Raw genomic sequence first — 15,223 nt, forward strand, 5'->3', positions numbered from 1 at the left:
TTCTTCCCAGTTCCATATGGGAACCCAGTTCCCGGGGTCAAGGTGCGCTAGAGATGGGCTTTTCTCTGGCAGCGCAAATGGAGGCTGGCATGACCCTGTGGTCAGAGAGAGGAGGCATGACCCTGTGGTCAGAGGGAGGAGGCATGACCCTGTGGTCAGAGGGAGGAGGCATGACCCTGTGGTCAGAGGGAGGAGGCATGTTGTGCTCTTGGGGGACCAGGCGGCTCAGAAGCAGCTCTTCTAAGTAGTGAGCACTGCCTTCCCCAACGTGGTTTCTAAGGTCACTTTGGAATTCCAGCAACAGCAGCAAGACTAAGAGGGAAACTGCCACCATCCCACGGCTGCCTCAACTTACTTCCCTTCTCCATATGGGGAATGGGAGGGTGTGCAAATCTCCAAACATTGGCTTCTATGGTGTCGGTGCCAACAGGGCGCAGGGGTGGGGGTGGGGGGATGGGCTGCTGTCTCTTCAAGTACTTGGTACCAAGAAAACAGCTGTATGATCTCAAAGGGGCTGCAGTGGCCCCGTCTTTCACCCGCAGCCTTCCAGCAAGAAAGGGAATGCTGCCCACTCTGGGCCCTGTTCGAAGCGTCACAGCCTTAGCTCTGACATCAAGAACTGAGCAGTCGCACAAGAAGTCAAGTGGCCACAGAGTGAACCATCTCAGGGAGCGGAGCTGGCCAAGGAGGCAGGCCCAGACAGAAACCCCCAGCTCTGCTCCCAGGCTCTTACTCCTAGAAATTACTCAGAAGCATCTTTCTTTAAAGGGATTTTGAAGCTAGTTAGTCTTTGCCCGAAGAGCTGGCTGAGGAGGTCACTCTGGGCCTCGGCCGTCCGGGGAGTGTGCGGCTCAGCAGGTTCAGCATCGTGGACAGCTCTGCCCCTCTTGGGGGTCCTGAGCAGGGGTCTCCCCTGGGGGAAGGCCTTGCCCAGTCTGTGCTTCCTGTGTGTGTGGTCCGGCTCTGCCTTCCGCTGCTCTGAGGGGGGTGGCCTGGGTTTGTTCTGGCTGTTGGGCTTGGTCTTGGTCGGGAGCACTCGGCTGGGAGTTGCCTGCTTCCGAGGGGTCCGGGGGGGCTTGTCAGGGGCCGAGGGGCCTCTCCCGAAGCCCCCCACACTTTCACTCCTGGCTGGCCCTGGGACCTGGCCCTTTTTCCTCTTCATACTGCTCTCTCCCTTCTCCTTGGGACCTGGGCTCCCACGGGGCCCCTGCTCACCAGCTTCCCTTGGCCCCTTGGTGCAGCTCTTGGCTTGGGCTCGAGGGGGGAGCCTGTCTGGTGCAGGGCTCCGGGTGGGGAAGCTGGTCTTGGCTGGGGTGGTGGCTGTCTCGCTCTGGAGCTGCCCGCTGGCTGGCTGGGGCTGGCTGCCACCTCCCGTCTTCGTGCCGGAGCGAGGGCTTCCACTGCCCTGGGAGCTGGGGCCTGGTTTGGCTTTGGGGGTAGTGGGCTTCGTCCCATTCTCTGTGCCACGTGTCAGCTCTCCGGGTGCCAGGCTCCCCACCGCCTTCCTTGGGTGCACTGGGAACTTGGGTGCTTTGCTGGGGGCGGACGCTCCCGACCTGTCCTTTGATGAGCTCTGACAGCCTGCAGGCTTGGTGGTGCTGCCCTTGTGGAAGGGGCCTCCGGGCCCCTCCTCAGACACCATGTGGCTTAAGGACACCTCCTTCTCTTTCTGAAGCAGGGTGTGATCTTCCTGGAAATGGTCAGGGGCACATCTGCCATGGGCACCCGGGGCCCTGCGTTTCCCTGAGAACAGGAGAGGAGCCCTCTTTCCCTCTGCATCTTGGCCTCTGGCTCCCGGCCGCGGCAGAGATGCCCCCAGAGGGAGAGCTTGCTGGAGAAGAGGCCTGGGGCTGCCTGGAGAAGCCTCGTTCTCTGGCCTCTTTAGGGCTCCGTCCAGCGCACACTCCCCTCTGCCATCAGCCAAGGCAGCTGGGAAGGGAGACAGAGATGGCGGAGGACACTCCCGGCGGTCGGATGGCAGATCGCAACCACTGATCATGTGGGTCACGGGGTCTACAGGCCTCTCTAGGGTCTCAGGCCATCCCTTGGTGGTGCTGGGAGCCACCTCCGGGCAGAGGTGGAGCAGGGCTGGGAGGCAGCCCACTGTCAGGATGGGGCTGCCTCCCCGGGGAAGAGGCCGGTCCTCGCTGGGCCCGGGGGCACTGCCGGGCATGGCCACCTTGCGCCGTTTGCTGGGCAGTGTGCCCTCGAGGGCCCGGGCCTTCTGCCCTGGCGCTCCCGGCCTCCGCACGCCGCGGAACGTGAAGGGCTGCCGCCCTCTCCTGAGGTGCTTGTCCATGTGGCGGTCGAACTGCTCCTTCTTAGCGAAGGTGTAGTTGCAGGAGCTGCAGGCGAACGACTTCTTGATGATGCGCATAACCGTGGCGCAGAGCTCGCAGGCGTAGAGCGGCGTGTGCTGCAGCTCCGGCCGCTCCCGCAGCCCGTGCGCCCCGCCCAGGTGTGCCAGCAGCTGCCCGTGCTCGGGGTAGACCCGGGGGCACCGCGGACACAGGTAGACGCGCTGCGGGCTGTGCACCGCCAGGTGCCGTTGCAGCTTGAAGGGCTTGGGGAAGCGCTTCCCGCAGTGGTGGCAGTCGCGGGACGGGTCCTTGCAGGCCGCGTGCACCGGGGCGGCTGGCGGGAGGGGCTCCCCGCCGGCCCAGGGCTCGGGGGACGGGCTGGGCGTCGTCTTGGGGAGGCCCGGGCTGCCGGCGTCAGCCAGGGCGTTGGCAGAGGCGCTGTCTGGCGCCGCCGCCCCGTCTGGGTTGCTGGGGGTGCTGCGCGCTCGGGGTTTCGCCCTCTCGCCTGGGCTCTCGTTCCCAGCTTCTCCCTCTTGCCCCGACGGGTCTCCCAGGCTCCTGGCGGCCTTGCCGACCGAGCGCTTGCCCCGGTGGGGTTTGGGCGCGGGTTCCATGATGCTGTTCAGAAGGTGGGCAATAGCGCCGCTGCCCTCCAGGCCTCTGGGCAGGTCCCCCAGGGACCTCCGCGCCTGCCCCCTGCGGGCGAAGCGCACGGCGTGCTCACGCAGGTGCTCGTTGTACATCCAGACGTCGGCCACCTCCTTCAGACACATGCCGCACGCCCAGGGCCCCGCCTTGCTCTGTGCGTGCCTCTCCTGCAGGTGCCCCCGCAGCAGTTCCCGGGAGCCGAACCTGCGCTCCACGCACATGTAGCAGGTGGGCGGCGGCGCGGGCATGTGGGCCAGCTTGTGCAGGTCCAGCTCGCCCAGGCCGCGGAAGCGCTGGAAGCACACTCTGCACTTGTAGGAGGCCCGCTTGCCCTTGGCCGGCCGGCCTCTGCCTTGGGCCCTCTCTACCCCTGCAGCCTCCTCTGTCCTTGGGCTCTGTGGACCCTGGGAGCTCGGCGTGGCCTCGAAGTCTAAGAAGCTGGTGCCGGGGAGACCCACTGGGTCTTCAAAGGGTCCCAGGAAGCACAGGTCTTGCATCTCAAACTTGGTGCTGAGCACCTCAAAGTCCGCGGCCCGGAGTGGCAGCAGGTGGGCGTTCCCGGGAAGCCCACTGTCACAGCGTTCTCTCTCCAGGCTGGGGGGCTCGGGGCTCACGTCTCCCAGAGAAGAGGAGGAGTCATCGGCAGGGGCCGGCAGCTCCAGGCCTCGCCAAGCCGCTGGGACCATGTGCAGTTCAGGAATGGACTCGGGCCGATCGTCCTCGGGGCAGTGAGAGGGCAGCTTCTCTGCACCGGCTTCCCTGCTGGGCTCCAGGGCCCACAGGCTGAGGCTGGGAGCCCAGGGGTCAATACCAGGCACCCTGCTGCTGAGGAACCCATCCAGGAGGAAGGACTCGGGCAGACCTGTGGGATCCTCATCCTCCCACGGGTCCTCATGGCAGAGGCAGAGGGAGCCGGAGTCGCTGAGGTCCGTGGGCAGGCCGGCTGGGCCCAGCGTGGGGCCGCCGCCCTCCTCGAAGCTGGGCTGGGTTGGCAGCGGGCGCTCCGGCTTCTCACAGCGCTTCCCATAGACACGCGGGTTCCTCTTTCGAGTCAAGCGGCCACCCGGAGGGAAGAGCTGGGAGAAAGAGACCTCATCATCAAACAAGCTTGGAGGATCCTCGGCACTGGAGCCGGAGGTATCAGGAGTGGGGCCCTCAGGCCCCTGGACTCCACCCTGGGCATCTGGGTTGTCCGGGAGGCCCTGGAGGCAGCTGCTGGTAGTGCCGTCCACTGGAGAGCCAGAAGTCTCAGGAAAACCCAGGGGGCCCAAGGCAGGCGTGTGCTCCTCCCAGACGCCTTCCTCTGATCTGCTGTGGGCCCCGCGGCTGTCCTCCGCAGGCTCGCTCCCAGACTCTTTGCACACACCCAACGCCTTGGTCTCTCTCGGTCCCCAGAGCCCCCTTGCCGAGGCTCCCTTCTGCCCAGCTGGCTGTTCCCCCAGAGCTGCACCGTCCATCCTCCCTGGACGCAGCATCTGATCTCCAGGTGGCTTCTGGACCCCAGTCTCCCCTGCACACAGAACCTCCAGGTCGGTCTCCGCTGCACCCTCCATCACCCCAGGCCCCGGCGTGGCCAAGCGAGGCGGCTGCTCCCTGTCAGTCTCAGGCCCTCCTTCCGCAGAGAGGCAGTGGCTCAGAGGGTCTGTGTAACTGGCCGTTGCGGGGGATGGTCTGGAGCCGCGCCCATCTGAAATCACATCAGAAGAGGCTGGACGAGCCCTCTCCTCCCGGAGCCTTCTACCTCTTGGCTTTCCCCTCTTCTTATTTGACTTCCCCTCTGAGTGGCTGGGGGAGTCCACGGTGGGTTCTTGGCGCCACCTCCGGCCTTCTCTTTTCTCTACCTGTTTGGGATGGAGCTCATCTTCCCTGGCCTGGTCTGATCTGGGCTTGGAGGCCGGAGCCTTCCCATTCATCCCATGCTCAGTAGGGCTTGGAGGGTGCAGCTGCTGGCTATGTGGGGAGCCCGTGTTCCCCTGTGTTCTGAGAACCTCCTTTGGGGCCTGGGCAGGCGGTGGCTGGGCGATGTGGCTGGGGTGTCCCTGTGAGTGATTTGGTCTCTCCTTCCCAGGCACCTTGCGGCTTTTCTTCCTGGGGGGCTGGCACTTTTGGGCTAGGGGCTCCAGAGGCTGCTGAGCAGGTAAGGCCGCTGGGCTTGGCTCCACAGGGGCTCCCGGGTGAGGCCGGTGCTTCCTGGCCTTGTGCCGGCTCAGGCCCGGCCCGGAGCGGAAGGAGGCTGCACAGACCTCACAGGTCACAGGTCCATGTGGAGCTTGGCCCTTCCAGTGGTCATTCTCTGTAGGCGCAGGCTTCTTTTTGTAGCCACGAGCCCTCTGTTTGAGGTCTTGGGGGCTGAGGGGGTCCCCCTGGGGAGTCTGGTGGGAGGCGTTTCTGTGACTTTGGGGGGAGTCAGACTGGAAGTCACTGGCTGTGCTGCTTGGAGCTGTGGTTCTGCCCAAGGAGAGTCCTGTGGAAGGGCAGGTGACCCTGGGCATCTTGGTAATGCCAGAGCGCCCGGCCTCAGGGGTCCCTGGGTCCTCCGGCTGCTTGCTGCTGCTCCCCACCTCACCTTCCAGGCAGGCGGGGGAGTCTGGCCCTGTACCCTGTAGCGTGGGAGGCTCAGTGGGCACAGCTGTGACAACCTGGCCCTTCCTGTGGCCGAGGCGGGCAGTACTGCCTGGAGAATACGAAGAGTGGCCCCTGGGCATCCTGTCAGGGTTGGTGTGGGGCGGGGCTCCCCTGCTCTGGGGGTCTGGCCCTGGGAGCCCCTTGCCTGCCTGTGCCTCATCTTTGGTGGGAGTGCTGGACAGGCCAGCAGCCCTGATGGCCACGCTGGGGGAGACAGTCCCCGCCAGAGGAGGAGAGGTGGCTTGGCCAGGAGACTCACGCGGCTTCTCTTTTCTGGAATCCTCCAGAATTCTTAAAGTGCTGTCTTTGGGGCTGTCCTTGCTGTGACTGCAGGTTATGGCACTGACGGAGCCAGGATGCCAGGAGGAAGGGTCTTCCAGGGGGCTGCCCTCACCCTGGAGAAGGCAATGAGCCAAGGCTTCCTTGGGATCACAAGGGCTTGTTGTCAAAGACAGGGGAACCACTGGGGGATCCCCAGCTCCAGTATCTGTAGTGGCTTGGACACCATCTGCTTCTTCCAGAGGTGCCCAGGCAGGAGAACAGGCCAGCAGGTGCTGGGGGTCGGGAGGGTCCTTGCAGGATGGAGATGCTGGCAGCTGACCCCCCAGCCCACCTCGGGCCTTGGCGGCACTGGAAGGCGAGGTGGGTGGGTCTTCACGGGGGAGGGGCCCGAGGCTGCAGGGCATGGGGGTGGCTGACGTGGGTGACGGGGTGCAGGCGGTCAGGTTCCCAACGGAGGGTGTTGGGTTATCCCCTGCGGCCAGCAGCGGCTTGTTCAGGCCAGCGCTGGACGCCCTCTCTGGAGTCCGGCCCTCAGATCCATTTTGGGTGTGGGCTGCTGTTAAGACCAGCGCTAAGGACTCCCTGTCAGGGGATGGGGGGCGTGGGGTGGGCTGGGCCTCCTCCTGAAGGCTCGTGGCTGCCCTGCTTCCCTTGTGCTTCTCCAGCAGGACTGCACCCTCGGCGGGGCTGGCCAGCACTGTGTCGGGACTGGCATTGACCAGGGCGTGGTTATCCATCCCCCCTGGGCTCCCCCCGTTCTCTGGCTGAAGCTGGTTGGCTCTGCCTTGGCGCTGGGTTTTCTCAGCCTGGCCAAGCAAGCCTTGATGTCCATCTGCCTCCAGCCCCAGCTGATGTCCGGTCACTGCAGGGAGAGCTGTCACCTGCACACCCCCTGGGGGGCCCTGGGCAGGGCCACAGGCCACCTTCCCTCCTTCCACAGTGCCCCCTTCGCGACCTGAGAGGTTCACTCGCCGAGGGCTCTGGGCAGCAGGTGTCGGCTCCTGCAAGCCCAGGATGCCATCTGCACTCTCAGCCGCTCCGGGCCCCGGGAGCGGGCGATGACGTAGGGGGCTCGAAGCTGGGTCCTGGGACCTCCTGCTGGGGTGGGTGTTGGACACACAAGCAGGACTCGGCACAGGGACCAACCAAGCCTCCCTGCCCCGGGGCGCAGTCAGTGAGGAGGCCCCTGCCGGTGCAAACTCATTACCCTCAAAGTCAGGCCTCCCTGCCGTCGGGTAGCGGCGCCCACCTGCTCTGCCTGCAGAATGTCCCTGGGCAGTATGGCTGTGACTGGCACCAAAAGGCCAGGTGGCATCTAGAGGTGGAGCCCCGTCACCCTGAAATGCCAAGTCAGGGGCCAGACGGACAGCAGGGCTGCCAAAAGCTTCTGGAGCAGGGGTCTCTCGGTGGGGCCGGTCTGCTGTGCCGGGTTCTGGGGGGAACCCTCCTCTCTCTTCACAGGGAAGCGGCCACAGGCAGTCTTTACTTTCTTGTGAGCTGGCGGCCTCCTTATTCTCAGGAAATGAAAGTTCCTGGTTGGGGCTGCACTTTGCTAAGCTCCCGGCACCCAGCCGTGGCCCCGGCTGTTTGCCAGGGTCAGGCAGGCAGATATCTGGGGGGACCCCGCTGTTTCCTTCTGCCTGGGAGAGTCCAGTCTTGGAGGCTCTGGCCTTTTGTACCGGCTGAAAATGGAAGTTGGCTCCCTTGGGGCTGAAAGGAGCCCCAGAAACCAGGTCTTCCTGGGCACAGGGGAGAAGGGCTGCCTCTCCCGGATGGAAGGAGGCTGGGCAGGGCCACGTCCCCTCGGGCCTCCCCTGAACCCCTTCCACGGTGACCACAGCCGTTTCTGTACCCTCTCGATGTGCGGCAGATTCCCCAACACCCGTGAGGTCAGCTGCTGAGAACGTGTCCCTGTGGGGCACAGCGGCCTGGCAGGTGTGCCGTTGGGAGGGTGGCTCTGTGCCTGTGTCCAGCTCCACCCGGCCCACAGGCTCAGCTTCTCCAAGCTGTCTCGGGGCCCCATGCGTTTCTTTGCTTCTTTGCAGCTGACTTTCTAACTCGGTGACCAATTTCTGGATCTCCAGTTCATCCTCGGACAGGTGACTCATAAGAGCGACACTACATCTGGTCCCCTTCCCAGGCAAAGGCGGGGCGCCGGGAGCCACTCTCCGTTCATGGGGACACGTCTTACTGGGCACCTTTTCCCCCGAGAGATCAGGAAAATGGCTAGGCAGCATCGGGGATACTTCCTCAAGCAGCAAAAAAGAGGGGTACGGTGGATCTAACGGTGGCGTCTTCTGGGGAGGGTCGGCACATGCGAATGGCAGCTGGGGGTCCCTGTTTGCAGACAGGCTGCCATAGAGGGGTGGGTCGAATCTGTCCACCGGCAGGTCTGGGAAAAGGGATGTGGACTCCAAGGTCAGTGGCGACGCGGCTCTGCCTGGGTCCGTTTCAGCCATGCCAGGTGGCCTCTTAGGCAGCTGTGGCTCGAGGGAACCGGCATCCTCGCCATCCTGGCAAAGGCAGGAGCTGCTGGCCGGCGGGGCATCTGTGGCTGAGGGCTTGGGGTGCAGCTCTTCCAGGAAACAGCCAGCCAGGTCTTTGGGTCCAAGGAACAACTCACTGTGGGGGCTGCTGTAGGACTGAGGCCCCTTTTTGGCAACTGGAACCCCCAAGGGGTCTCCGTTAAAACCAGCAGGGTCACAGCCCAAACTGGGTATCTCTGAAGACAGAACACTGGGTTTGGGGCAGGCGGTACTGGAGGGGTTAGCCATGGGTGCCAGAAATTCTCCAGGCTGGTGGGCAGGGGGGTCCTTGTTGTTGTGGGAGACAGGGGCCTGTGTGCACCCAGGACCACCCAGCAGGCTGCCCACACCTGGCGTTGGTGAGCTTCCGTGGGGCGCCGTGTTGGCGAGGCTTCCCGATAACTTGGGGGTGCCGGCGTCATTTCTGCTGGGCTGCGGCTGCTCTGGCGTCAGAAGACGGCGGCTTTCTCCCGCACAGGTGGCTGGAGGAGCACGCAAAGGCTCTGTGAATTCTGCGGTGTCTGGGGGTGACTCTTTGGCAACTTCAGGCTCCTTGGCCTCCTGGGGCAAGTCCAGCGATGGCGGGGTTTCCTCTGGGGTCTCGGTGTTGGTGGGGACCTGCAGGGGATCCTTGGGGGCCACTGGGGGGCCATCAGCACACTTGGGGCCTCTCTCCCTGGCGGCCGCTCCCGCCTCCAGGCTTCGAGATGGGCCATGGGCCTGAGGGCTCCTGCCGGGGCCTGGGCGAGGCCTGCCTGGCTCCTCGGGGTTCGGGGGCGCTCCGTCCCCGCCGGCTTCCTGCCTCACTGCCTTCCGGGGTTTCTGCTGCTCTCCATCCTCTCTGGGACCCTGGGTCAAGTCCACTTCCTTCCTCTTCTCGCCTCGGCACCGCCGGCCTCTGAAGCCGGGGCCCCGCTGCGGAGGCTGCTCGTCCTCCTCGGACTCCGAGGCGTAGTCGTCCTCGCGGAGCCTGCGGTCCTCGGCACCGGGCTGGGGCCTCTCCGCCGCCCGGGAGCCGCGCCTGCCCGCCCGCCGCCCGAGCCCCAGCCGCCGGTAGCGCCTGTTCTTCTGCTGCACGATTTTCAGGATGAGCTCCTTGCCCCAGGTGCCGCCCCGGGCCTTCCTCTTCCTGGGGTCCTTCTTGGGGGGCAGCCGGAGGCGCTGGGAGCTCCGGGTCTCCTCGCGGAGGGCGGCGGCTCCGCGGGACGGGGCGGCGGGGTCGGCACGGCCTTGGGGGGCCTGAGTTCTAAGGCCCCGGGGGCGGGGTGGGGGCCGCTCGCCGAGACTGCCCTTCCTCCTGGGCCTCGGGCCGGAGGCTCCGCGGCTGCTGCCCCGGCCCGACCGCTCTGCTGCGCTGGCGGCGTCCAGACCCTTCCGGAACAGCTTCAACTGCTTCCCTCTCCTCTGCTGCCTGCCCTGGCTGGGCGCGTCCGCCTCGATGGGGGCCGGACCCAGGGAACGCGTTGTGGGCCTGCCTCGGGCTGGGCCGCCCCTGTCCCCAGGGCGGGGGGTTTGGGGGTCCGGCGTGGCTGCTGGGAGCGGGGGCGGGGCTTTGTTCTCCGGAGTCACCCCCGCCTTGGTCTTAGGGGGCTGTCCAGTGCTGGGACCTCTGGGACCGGAAGGCTCCTCGTCCGCAAAGACGTCGATGAAGCTGCTGTCGATCTCGGGGTTGTCCGACTGGTACTCCATGCCGTTGAGCGCCTCGGTGATGAGGCTGTCCAGCTTGGCGTCGTCTTCCATATCCAGGTCCGAGGCAGGGAGCGGGAAGGCGGTGGCGGCCAGGCTGGGCAAGAAGCCCGTCCTCAGCGGGTCGTCTTTACCCTCCGCCTGGACGTCCCCAGCTAACAGGAAGGTCTTCGTGTGGTTGAGCAGGCACGGATGTGCGTCGGCGGGGACTTTGGGGGCAGCGGTGGGCGAGGGGAGCCCAGGGGGGCCTGGGGACCGCTGGTGGCCATCCTTGGCCCTGGCCAGGAGCAGGCCACAGAACTGCCGGTGTGCCAGGAAGGCCGCCAGGCTGCTGTAGTTGCGGTCACACTGCCTGCAGGTCAGCAGCACGTCCAGCTGGTCCAGGCTGGCACTGCTGAGGGAGAAGTGGTGTGTGGGGTAGGGGGGCGGCACGCGGGGGAAGCCCTGCAGCCCTCCCCGGCCCACCTCGGGGCCCTCGTGGGGGAATGGGGTCTCCTCCAGGCACTGGAAGGCACCCTCGGCTCCCAGCCCATCTGCGGGAAAAGGAAAGGCCTTGGCTGGCTCTGGCTGGTAGTGGGTGGGGAGGGAGTGGGGGGGCTCCGGGGACGGGAAGGGGCTGCCCGTCTCCTGGGGGTGAGTGGGTGGGTGGAAGAAGGCCGGGGGCCCGAGTGAGCTGGGGAGCTGGCTTTCCTCTGAGCTGGGGTTGGCAGGGCTGCTGGACATCGGCGACAGGGAAGAGCAGGTGCTGCCGGCTGTGTTGGTGGCCGGTGACGGCAGTGGGGACTCGCTGGGGGAGGCTCCCACCACCCTGGGTGGGGGCAGGCTGGGTGTCCCGTGGGGTGAAACCTGGGGCTGGGCCACCCCGAAGAACAGGGGCTGGGCTCCAGGGTCTGTCATTCCGTTGTAGGTGAAGAGCACCGGGGAGCCGTCTGGGCTGCTTCTCACGCCTGGCAGCTTCTCCCCGGGTCCCAGTGTCTTGCCAGCAGTGCCCAGGGCTCCTTGGCTGCTCCCCTGCCACTCGGGGGCCCCCGCGGGGAAAGGCAGCCGGTTCAGCATCTCCATTCCATGGGGGCTTGGCCCAGTGGTCGGGAGCACCTGGGGCCAAGGCAGGGGGGCCCTCTGGGGCAGGCAGAGCCGCTGGCCTGGGCTGGGCTGGCCGTTAAAGAACACACTCCTGGTGGCAGCCAGGGGGGCCCCGGGAGGTGTGGGGTAGGGGGCTGCTGTGGGATCCCACAGCTGGGGCAGCCTGGCGGGTGGGGGCCCTGGGGCAGCCAGCTCAGTGTCCAGAGGCCCCGGGCTGGTGTCCACCCCGCTGGCTCCGTATGCCTGCCCTGGAAAGTGCCTCTGGGGTAGGGAGCTAGGGGGCCCTCTTGTACTCCCCAGCCCATCCTGGGCTGAAGGTGGTCTTTCGGGAAGGATTTTGGTCAGGCTCTTGTGCAAACTGTTGGAGAAGGGTCTTGGGGCCAAGTGAGCAGCTCCAGGGGGAGAGAGGGCACCACTGAGGTTGCTGTGGGGGTTGAGGCCACCTGCCTGGCCCTGGTAGCAGGGCAGGGGTGAGGGTGCAGGCTGGGTGGGCAGCGGGTAGGCAGGGCCCGTGCCCACGGCCTCCTCCGGCCATGCTTCCTGGGGCTGGTGGAAGGCAAACACCAGTGGCCCATCGGTGAATGCATGCCCAGCCACATCCGCAGGGAAGGGTTTTGTGCTGGCCCCATGCAGTGCCGGGAAGGGGAACTGGAAGGAAACTCCCCTGGGGCTGCCGCTGGGCCTGCTGCCTTTGGGAATGGGTTCCGGCTCGGCGGGGGGAACCCCGAAATTAGCACCTGGGAAGCTATTCTCAGCAGCGGGAGGCCAGGAGTCGGCCCCACTGGCCTGGAATTCGGGATAGGAACCAGGCCGGAGGGGGCTGGTGCCCCTGTTCTGGGGGGGCCCCGGGGCTGGGGGTCTGGGGGTGGCACTTGGTGAGGTATAGTTGGTGGAGGTAAAGCTGGAGGGTGTCTCCTGGAAGCACCTGTGGAAGCCAAGCTCTTCGGCGGTGGACTGGGCCTCAGTCCTTGGGAGGCCCGGCCTGAGTGGAGTTCCAGTCCCAAGGGCCCGGGGGGCCTCCGCCTCAGGGAGCTGGGCAGCCTCCAGCTGTGGGTTCTCTGGTGTCTTGTCCAGGATGGGCTTGGTCCTCGAGCTGGCGATGCTCAGACTGTAGCACTGCGGGGGGCTGCCCTCTGCCCTGCCCGCCAGCCTTGAGGGAGCCTGCAAGGGGCTTCTCCCCGGCGGGGTCTGGGGGCTGCCCCCATTCCCAGGGGTGCTGCTTAGGGCCTGGCCTCTCAGGGGTGGGGGCTTGGGCTCCCCATCCCTGGCCTGCCTCGGCTGGACCTTGGGGAGCTCTATGGCCTGGGCCCGACCGCCAGCCTCCCTGGCATCCTTGGTGGTCCTGCTGGCTGGGGTGTTGTCCTCCAGTGGGGGCTGGGAGGGGCGCCCCAGGCTGCTGGCAACTTGGCAGGGCTGCAGGTCTCCAGTCATGGTGGGGGGTGGCGCTCCTCGGGGGCGCTCCCCAGGCATGGCCCCTCCGTCCTGGTGCTAGGACGATGCAGCCATCCGAGGGGGGCCCCGGGTAGTGGGCTGGATGGCCATCCTCAGCCCTTGGTGGGCCCCAGGGAAGCCTGTGCTCATGGTCCTGAGTGGAGCCTGGAAGGAAAGGTCAGGGGTGAGTGGGGTGGAGGGGCTGGGCGGCCCTCGCCTAGGCAGGGAGTTTCCAGGCTCTCCATGCGAGCGTGGCTGGGCCGGAAGCAGAAGATGCTACGTGCAGGCATCACAGAAACTCCGAGCTTAGAAGGGATGCTCAGCTCGGCCCCCAGGAGAAGCAGGAAGGGAGAGGGCGTCCCACCAGATGGAGCAGGGATCCTTCCCCGTCTCAGGGAGAAGAGGAGCGGTGGAGCATAGAGAGCGAGTGGAGGGGGGAGGCAGTGGGGAGCTTCCTGGGGTGTGAGAAGGCCGCTTACAGCCTCAGAGCAGTCCTTGGCCAGGCTGTGGAGAGGACAGGCCCCTGTGTGGGGCACAAGCTCCGGGCCTGCAGGAACTGCCCCAGGGCAGGATCCTGGGAGCTTCCAGGAGGGCCCAGGCGGATGCCTACACCTGCCATGGGGAGGGCTTTGCGGCAGGAGGCTGCATTGCAGGACATAGGGAACTGAGGCAGCAGTTCTCTTGAACCTTCTCAAGGCCTGGGCGGCTGGTTCCGAGCGGAGCCTCCTCTGCTGTCAGCCAGGGTTTCCTGCCACCAGGTCTCACAGGGTAACCTCCAGACCCTGCTCCGGGAAGCCCCAGCCTCTGGATGGTTCTGGCTCCCATTCTGGCACATGCCAGATGTAGAAGGGGCCGCCCACCCAGAGGAGCCTGGCCCCTTGCTCACCCAGGGCTGGCTTCATGCTGATCATGTCTGTTCTCATGACAGGACTCAGACCCGAGCCATGGGCTGTGGCCACGCGGTGCGCAGGCCGCTAGGTGTGGGGGCCCCTTCTGACCTGCCCAGCAGGGACCGGGCATCCTTTACACAGGAGAGCGAGGAAGGACTCAGCCCTTGTGGGCATCATCCTTGCCACTGACCCCTGGGTCCTCATGGCAGGCCCAGAGAGGCAGATAACTTGGCCAGGGTCACACAGCCAGCAGCAGAGCAGCTGGGAGCTGAAGGGACAGGCCTCAGGCCTGGAGCGCTCTCAGAGACCCTGCTGCCTCTGTGGAGTCGGGGGGCTGCCTCCTGTGGTCACAGGACCCTCCCACCGGCTTGAGCTGGTGGTGTCTTACGCCTCTCCAGGAGTTCCCACACTACAGCCACCTGGGAACTAATGCAGAGGCTCGCAGGCCCTCTGTCCCCAGCACGAGACTGGTACCTGTGCTTCCAGCCGGCTCTTCCTGCTGTGCCTGGGGACTGCCTGCACCGGGGAGGAGGGTCCTGCCCAATTTGGGCCAAGGTCTCCAGGGTGGGTGAGGTCCCAGCCTGCAAGCTCCACATCACAGCACTAAGAAGAGTCATGCCGGGTGGGGGGCCTGGGTGCCCCTTCCTTCTCTGCCAGCACCACTGAGGTACCTCCTGTCCCATGACCCCAGGAGGAGTGTCCCTTTCCCTCTTCTGGGCTTCACTGCCAGGGGGCAAAGGCCTGGGAGTCCTTGGGGCCAGGATTCACAGGTGAGGTTTATTGAGTGAATAAATGATGCTGGGCGTCTGAGCACCTTCCTGAACTGCCTCCCTCGTGCTCATGGTGGCTCAGAGGTGATCTGTGATTGTCGCCCTGGATTTATGGGTGAGGAATCCAGGCACAGAGAGGTGGGGAACCCACTCAAGGCCTCAGCCAGTGTAGGCGGGGTCCTCCTGGGAGGGCTGGCTCTTAGCCCTGCACATCTCCTGCCCTACACTGGGCTTAGCCATGTCCCGCACGGCTCAGACACCCACTGGGGCCGGGCTACGGGGGGTAGGAACAGCAACAGCCAGGCCCCACATGAAGCCCAGTCCCACATGTCAGACCCCCCCACCCATGGCCAGAGTCCTCCAGGAGATGATGGAGGACGAGGGGGCTCAGAGTGGGGACCTCAGCCCAGATGGAGCATCAGAAAGGCTTCCTGGAGGAGGTGGCTTTTACTGAGTCCTGGATGGTGGAGAGGAGTGTTGAGAACACAGCTGTGCCCAGTGGCCTTTGTCAAGGAAAGGAGTTGGTCTGATTTATCAAGGGAAGGAGTGAGGCCTGCTGGCTCAGCGGCTGCCATGAGGAACATCAGGTGACATGCCCACCTGCTGGCTCAGAGTTGTGGCTGGAAGCCCTGCCCAGCAGGCCCCAGGAGACGGCTCTCGGGAGGCAGTGGGCAGGCCCGACTACTGTCCTGAGAGGGAGAGGAAGGCCAGGCGGGTGGGGGTGGAGGGGGCCTCAGGACCATCAAGACCAGAGCATCTCCGGCCAGCCTCGGCGCAGGCTGCTGCCTCTACATACCTGGGGAGTTGGGGGCCCCTCAGCTGGGTCACCACACAACTTCCTGAGGAATGAGAATTTCTTGGCTGCAAAGAAAATGGAAAGCATGTCAGGACTGATGTGGTGCCTGACTCTGGGCCAAGAGCCCCAGGGGGAGCAGGTGGGAGGGAGCAGCTCCCGGGCAGAGTTGGCTGCAACCTCAGGGCAC

The 15,223-nt window shown here is 65.6% G+C and overlaps 1 protein-coding gene across 1 annotated transcript; it reads right to left on the reverse strand.

Annotated features, from left to right (window-relative positions):
* Positions 1-742: 742 nt before the first annotated feature.
* ZNF469 (zinc finger protein 469) lies at positions 743-12,619 on the reverse strand. Its single transcript, XM_030925677.1, has one exon. The coding sequence runs from the start codon at positions 12,617-12,619 to the stop codon at positions 743-745; it is 11,877 nt and encodes a 3,958-aa protein (XP_030781537.1).
* Between the last annotated feature and the right edge of the window lie 2,604 nt (positions 12,620-15,223).

The sequence above is a fragment of the Rhinopithecus roxellana genome, chromosome 20 (assembly GCF_007565055.1).
Source record: "Rhinopithecus roxellana isolate Shanxi Qingling chromosome 20, ASM756505v1, whole genome shotgun sequence".
Taxonomy (NCBI): domain Eukaryota; kingdom Metazoa; phylum Chordata; class Mammalia; order Primates; family Cercopithecidae; genus Rhinopithecus; species Rhinopithecus roxellana.

What these genes read in the sequence shown, in the direction of transcription:
- ZNF469 (XM_030925677.1), bottom strand. Translation starts at nt 12,619, where the DNA reads ATGCCTGGGGAGCGCCCCCGAGGAGCGCCACCCCCCACCATGACTGGA.